Here is a 7824-nt window from a genome sequence, read left to right as displayed (position 1 = left end):
GTCTCATGAATAGTCCTGCATTGTTGAAGAAATATGGGCCTTCTTCAAATATCCTCTCCTTATCCTCCAGATTTGTAAATATTACTGTGAAAAAACCCTTTGCTCCTAATTTAAGGTCTATATGACCTTTGGGTTTCCACTTTTGTTGTATCCATTTCATCAAATCTTTCTCAGACGGCCATGTTCCTACAAACTTGCAGATAAGTGCATGGTCTTTCATATATCCTCTGTACTCTTCTAATTTATTATTCGGGATTACGAACCTGGGTTTTTTGGTAGCCCGCGGTAAACATTTGTTCCCTGTCCTCGCCTGCCATACTTCTCCCATCACCGGCGCGTTCTTGCCATGATTTCCAGGTCCGCCATTTGCTCCGGTTTGGCTTGATTCCCCTGCTGTGATCTCCTTGTAGGAGGGGATCTCCCCCCCCCGCTTGCTTCAGTCATTTCCTCGCAGTCTAGCCTGATCACAGTGACTTCTGCCCTTTTTTCTCTTAGCACTATTATATTATGTGGTTCTGCAGGTGGCCGCGGGGTCCCCTGCACCTGGCCAGGAGCAGGTCCGCCTGGGGATGCCTGTTCCCAAACCCTAACCCTAGTTTTCCATCGCTCTTCTCAACTCTTCCCGCTTCTTTCGTTCGATTCCAACAAGCCAATTAAATGATTTCCCCTAATTGATTGAAATTTTCATGCATGGAGGAAGTTTCTATTACCCTAATTTCTATGAAGTACAAGTCACTAAAATTCCAAGCGTTTTTAGGATGGTTAGTAGTGATGGTTGCTAGCACAAAAAGATTATAGTACTTTCCCTAATGTTTTATCTCACCTTCCTTCATTATTCCATCTACTTCCAACCAATCATCATTGATGCCTTTAATATCCATTAGAAGTAGGAAACAAATGACATTGGGAGAAGGGGCTTGGATTGCATTGTAGGAATTTCGATAAAAATTGTATTGAGGTTGCAAAGGTGTAGATATTTAAATCCTAAGATTCCTATGATGACACTTAGAAAAATTTATCTATTCATTCATTGATGATTGTGTTGACTAGTACAAAAATAGAATAATATATGTACATTTATATATCATGAAATATATCTACATGAGAGCCAATTGCCACATTCAACCATCATCTATTATGGTTGAATGAGGCCCATGATGTGATTTTATGCATGGACTCCCTAGATTGTTTATGCCCCATACACTAGGGTGACTATGTATCACACTCCATAGTTGCCATTAAAAACATCAATTAAACTTGTGGTCCCCAAATAGACGCACCAAGCTTCATTCTCATTTTATGTTGTTGTAGGATATTAAGTAATATACAAAAACTTATGATATTTAAAATTTTTAAAGATGCTTCCATCAATTTAATAAGATACAATAAAAATTCAATATATTATAACAAAAAGGTAAAAAGAAGGTGAATCACTCTCATAATATTAAAATAGAGGAAACATTAAAATTGGCTTTTATGCTGAGTGTCTAGATTATGAAATTTTTTAAAAATTTGACTTTTGGCTCCAAGTTTTTGCAAATTTTAAACCTTTTGAAGTAAAAACGCACAAATATTCCTAAGAAAAATAGCTTGTAAACAATGACATACACACAATACCTAGATATTTAGCTTTTGACAAAGAAAACCACATAACCTAGCATTGCACCTTTATCTTCTTTATTAGATTAGCTTTATCCATTCATAATACAATAATTATATATTTTGCAACCTCCAAAACCCTAATCCACTATTCAAGATTAGATTACAACCCTAATCCTTGAACTGAGATTACAATACAATAAGCCAAAACCCAATCCTCGAAAAAGTACAAAAAAAGAAGAAGAAAAACACAAATTTTCAAAACACAACCCCAAACCCCAACTAATGGTCGTGAATGAAGTGCATAGTCCACACACTATAACTAACCCATTGCTTGAAAAAGTACAAAAAATAGAAGAAAAACACAAATTTTCAAAACACAACCCCAAACCCCAACTAATGCTCGTGAATGAGTGCATAGCCCACACACTATAACTAATACCTTGTGCATGAATGCTCAATCTCATGCAAACAATATAGCATCTCAAAAAAATCGAAAATGATTTGAGGATAGTAGTTGTTTTTTTTAAGTGAATCAAAAGGATTTGAACCTTAAATCTCATGAATGGGATTTAAACCCAAACCTCTTCTCATATAAAACTTCATTTTTAAAGCCATAGCCAATTGAGCTGCCCTAAAAGCTTCAACCTTTAATCTTAAATTAACTTTAAAATTAAATTTACATTACAAATATACTTTATAAATAAATATGTAGATGTTTCGTCAATAATGTATAAAGATATAAGAAACATAACAATAAAAAAAATTAAGAATGAAAATAAAGAGAGTAATGAGAGAATTTTATAAAAGAGAAAACAGAAACTAAAGCATGGGAATAAAGTAAGTTAACATAAATAACTATCTTTCTCTAGTTTACCACAAGCTTATGATTTATGTTTGGAAAAGAGAGCATCATGGGCCTTTTTCTGTTATAAGATTTGTCTTTCCCTTGGCCCAAGCAACTTGATTATATTTTAAGGATTGTGTTAGCAAATTTATTTTTCCAAAAAATTAAGATTTGTAATAATGTTTTAATAAATATTTTTTTTAAAATATATTTTTTCTTCGTAGTTGACCAATCTCCAAAATTGTGAACACTCTGACCACTACTTCCATGGAAAATTTATTCCAAACAAATCCACTCTGTCCGGGAAAAATTGTTTCAAACCAATCCACACCAAAAAAACATCACTGCTCGTCGACTTGATAGCAAAATACTTGAATAACTGGAATCGACCAATTAAATACTTGAATAACTGGAGCCGACCAATTAAAGTAACCTGAAAAAATATTATTTATTAAAGAGATAAAAAAATTTATGCATATTTATATAAACTCTGACGTGCCTCTAGACATAATAAACGTCTTTATATGCTATATAAAATCACAAAGCACGACTGTAACAACAAGAACTTCCAAGCAGGTGCAGATAGCATAACTGTGATCTCTACTTCAACTTCAATCACAAAATCAGACAATGCAGGCCTCAGCTCATTTGACAGCCCTCGATTTCCTGGAGGCTTTCTCCTCTGAGAAGTGCCATTCGCAACTTCCCTATGACAAGGATATGAAAAGAGTGATAGAGCAGCATCTTCGCGCTGTGTTCCAGGAGTACCCGAGTTTCCAGGCTAGCGCTTCAATATACTTTCACAACGACGGGAGAGAGTTGAAGTTACTGCAGGTGGAGGGACTGGTGCCTATGCATTACCAGGATGCCAAGAGCAACATACCTGTCACAATCTGGTTGTTGGAGTCCTACCCTAGGGAGTCCCCCATTGTTTATTTGAGAACAAGTGATATGGCAATTCAGAGAGGGCACCCATATGTCAACCCATCAGGACTGGTCTCAATCCCCTATCTGCAAGAATGGGTATTTCCTGAATCCAATATTGTAGACCTGGTGAGAAATTTGAGCCTGTTATTCTGTCAGTATCCTCCTGTGTTTAGGCAGCAAAGTGCCATTGTTCCTCACCCTCAGTCATTGCCACCTCCTACTTCTGAGGCAATGGAGGTCTCCTCTGAGGGGTTCCATTCAACGATGCCCTATGAGGAGGATATCAAAAGAGTGGTAGGGCAGCATCTTCTAGCTGTGTTGCAGGAATGCCCTGGTTTCCAGGCCAGTGCTTCAACATTCTATGACAACGATGGGAGAGAATTGAAGTTACTGCAGGTGGAGGGAGTAGTGCCCATGCATTACCAGGATGCCAAGAGCAACATACCTGTCACAATCTGGCTGTTAGAGTCTTACCCTAAGGAGTCACCCACTGTTTATCTGAGACCAACAAGTGATATTGCAATTCAGAGAGGGCACCCATATGTCAACCCATCAGGCCTGGTCTCAATCCCTTATCTGCAAGAATGGGTATTTCCTGAATCCAATCTTGTAGACCTGGTGAGAAATTTGAGCCTGTTATTCAGTCAGTATCCTCCTGTGTTTAGACAGCAAAGTGCCAGTGTTCCTCACCCTCACTCATCGCCACCTCCTACTTCTGAGGCAATGGAGGTCTCCTCTGAGGGGTTTCATTCAGCAATGCCCTATGAGGAGGATATGAAAAGAGTGATAGGGCAGCATCTTCTCACTGTGTTGCAGGAATGCCCTGGTTTCCAGGGCAGTGCTTCAACATTCTATGACAACGATGGGAGAGAGTTGGAGTTACTGCAGCTGGAGGGAGTAGTGCCCATGCATTACCAGGATGCCAAGAGCAACATACTTGTCACAATCTGGCTGTTAGAGTCCTATCCTAGGGAGTCCCCCCGTGTTTATTTGAGACCAACAAGTGATATGGTAATACAGAGAATGCACCCATATGTTAACCCATCGGGTCTGGTCTCAATCCCCTATCTGCAAAAATGGGTATTTCCTGAATCCAATCTTGTAGACCTGGTGAGAAATTTGAACCTGTTATTCTGTCAGTGTCCTCCTCTGTTTATACAGCAAGGTGCCAGTGTTCCTCACCCTCAGTCATTGCCTCCTCCTGCATCTGATGCTCATTACCAGTCGGAAGGCCCTTCATCAGATGATGTTTTCAAGGGAAATACAATGGCAGGATTGCCAGGCAGTGAGATGCAAGAGTTGAAGGATGGGTTATTGAAGCAAATGGTGGAGTGCACGGCCGCAGACGAGGCAATCGAGGATGTTTTATATGAGTTGGATGAAGATGTTCGAGAGGGTCGCATCCGTGTTGATGTTTATTTGAAGAAAGTGAGAGCCCCGGCCCTGGAGCAGTTTTTCCACCGCGCAATGGCTCAAAGGATGACTGCCGATGCACAAAGCTCGGCAAAAATAAACGACCATACATCATAGTTATCAAGAAGTTTGAATTCGATTCCACAAGGGGGAAAATTTGGGCTTTCTGAAAGTTCGATTTGAATTCGGCGGAAAAAAATAATTTGGATATATAAAAACTTAAAATAATAATAATAATAATATTAAAATATTATTTTTTAAGATTTTTAAAAAATTAAAAAAATTGAAATATACATTTTACAAATATTCAAAAATGTTTTTTTGATTTAAAGAAAAATGAAAAGAAATGGTTACTTTTTTAACATTCACTATTTTGTTTAAAATATTGTATTCAATTTTTACTTCAGCTTTTTCTTAAGAAAGTGGTTTCACATCAAGGGAATCTCTCTAGATTACATTGATAATTTGACATGCTTTTATTGTGATTTCTTTACTCTTCTTTTACACCTAAGTTGAGAAATGCTTAACACAAAGTGAAGGTGTTAAGCTGATTATGAAGAGAAAATTGAGGAAAATATGTAATGAAGTATTCCTCGCATCCTTGAAAATTACTATGTTGCTTCAAATATATGCTTTCATGCAAAGGAACCTAACAATGACCATCCATACACTTTTATGTTTTGCTTATTTATAAAAGCGCATGGATAATTTTATTGCCAAGCTTGAAATGTTTTGTGCTAATTTATTGGCATTTCTATGAGCCTTTTGAGCTCTTCAAAAGCAATATTTCCTAACCTATTTAGTGAATTGGTATTTTAGCAAGAGGTTCTTTGATATATCTTCTCCTTCACAGCAAAGTGGAGACTTAGATAGGCCAAGGATGCCATGTTTCTTCATATTCTCAATAGTGATTAGTTAACCATGAGCCATTTTCCAACATAAAATCCTCACCTTTGGAAGGCAATCTTCTCCACAAATGTGTTTCTGGCTTAAATGCTTGGAGAGTTGTCTGACATATCCCTTCTTAACTTTATTTGAGCCTACTAGAACTTCCCACCCTCTTGAACCTAGATATATTTATTGAAGTGGTAAATTCCACATAAATGAGACAAAAGAGAAATGAACTAATTTTAAAGATGTTTAGGTAGGGGTAAAGTTTTCCATCAAATCCATCCTTTGTTCCCACCACAATAGCTCAAATCGCGTTCAAATGCATTTCCTTTACAATCGTTCCCCTTAGAGGCAATTGCCCTATAATCTTATCCTCTCGTATTCTAATTTCCTTTCCATTACTAGGCACATAAGAAAGATGATTTTGAATGATTACTTCAATGGATTTACATAATCTCCACACGTGTGATCCCCTCCCTTCAAGAATTGAAGAATTCAAGCATATCAATATATTTGATCATGCATATTTATTATACATTATAGATTTCCACCATTCCTTCCCCCCTAAAACTATCTTCCACAATTTATTTTCTCCCACTACATGATTCATGAACATGGGGTCCTTGATATCTAGACCACCATTCTCTTTTGGTGCCTTCAATATGTTTCAATTTATAATGTCTTTTTGGAATTTTATTTTCCCCCTTGCTATAGAAATTAATATATCCTTCTTCCTATCTTTTGTATTATCCCTACTAGAAGAAACATTGTAAACCCTTGATATAGAGGTAAGGATGATAGCACTATTTTATTCAAAATTACTCATGTAGCAAGATTTAACCACTAAGACCTCCACCATTGCATCTTGTTTTACATTTTATGAAGAATTGGCTACCAATCAAATGGCTTTGGACTTTAGAATGCAATGAGCATCCCTAGATATTTCCAAAGAGAGTTCAAAAGCTCTAGCTTCCTTTTGTAACAATGGCTAGCGGAGTTCTGTTGGTATGGGGTCCCTTGGGTTAGTTTTGGGGTTAAAAACCCAAGTTTTGATGTAAATTTTGTAAAAAGATGTAAAGTCTCTGTGATTTATGGACGCAAAGTGCGTAGATAGTCAGAAGTCAAAAGGGGCTTTAGCCCCTTGATTATGTAAAATCGAGTCGGTTTTGAGATCCACCCATGGTCCGCAGACCATGGGATTGTATGTAGAAAGCTATAAATAGGTGTGTCTTAGAGAGTCTAAGGCATGTCATGAGGAGATAATGATGAATGTAATGGGTCAATAGGAGATAGCGCAGAAGTGAGTCGTAGAGAAGGGAAAGGCTCCGCAGCTCAGTGTGCAAAGGCCTAGAGAAGAGTTCACAGTTGAGTGCGTGGATCACTGCAGCTAAGTGCGCAAGATAGTTTTGTGTATGTAATACCATATTGAATATCAATAAAGAAGACTATTGGAGAAATTCATCTGTTTATCTGCGTACTTCCGTTATTTATGTTTGCGATATATGTTGTAATTGAATAAATGTCTATGAATTATTGATGGATTAATGCACGAATCTGTTGGATAAATCTCCTTAACTGAACATAATACACGTTGAGTATTTACGCGAAGCTTATAATATATTCTGTTATGTTTATTGAATACTTAAGAGCATCTGGGAAATTTCTGATCTAAGACTAATGTGTGGTGTGCATAAGTAGTTGACTTATCTGCTAAGGGTCGTTTTAACGGAGTTACAGTACCAAGCCCTAAAGGCTTAGAGATCTGCACGAAGGTTGATTTGCAGCATAAAAGGACATCACATTGATCTCTGGATGCAAAAACTTGGTTCCAGCATCCCCCCATACTGCTTCGGGTGAGACTTTAGTCGCGCTATGTGGGTTGATGCCGAAAGGGCTAGTAGTGTAGGGTTTTTTTTGGCGCAACTAACTTTGAACCTAGGTCAGGAACCCCCAAGCCAACAAATGGTTCCGTTGCCGGGACCAGGATCTACCGAAAGAGATGTGTGATGTCGCATCACTGGAATCTAACAAAGAAGGAAATTGAGAAGTGGTTGGATAGGAAGATTCACGAATTCGCGTCGCAAGAGAACATGAATCCGTGACTGTCAAAGGAGCAGTGGTTGGACAAATATTTGTACACAGAAATA

General features: G+C 37.7%; 1 protein-coding gene across 1 annotated transcript; it reads left to right on the top strand.

Annotated features, from left to right (window-relative positions):
* The first annotated feature begins 3076 nt into the window (after nt 1–3076).
* On the top strand, nt 3077–4903 carry LOC149192776 (uncharacterized). Its single transcript, XM_089407105.1, has one exon. It carries the CDS (start codon nt 3077–3079, stop codon nt 4901–4903), a length of 1827 nt encoding a protein of 608 aa, XP_089263231.1.
* The last annotated feature ends 2921 nt before the right edge of the window (nt 4904–7824 follow it).

This window comes from Pinus tabuliformis, chromosome 2_2 (assembly GCF_031772625.1).
Source record: "Pinus tabuliformis cultivar Carrire ecotype Pingquan chromosome 2_2, CPIR1, whole genome shotgun sequence".
NCBI lineage: Eukaryota > Viridiplantae > Streptophyta > Pinopsida > Pinales > Pinaceae > Pinus > Pinus tabuliformis.
The sequence above is the reverse complement of the archived record's forward strand: the minus strand, read 5'-3'. Positions and strand labels throughout refer to the sequence as shown.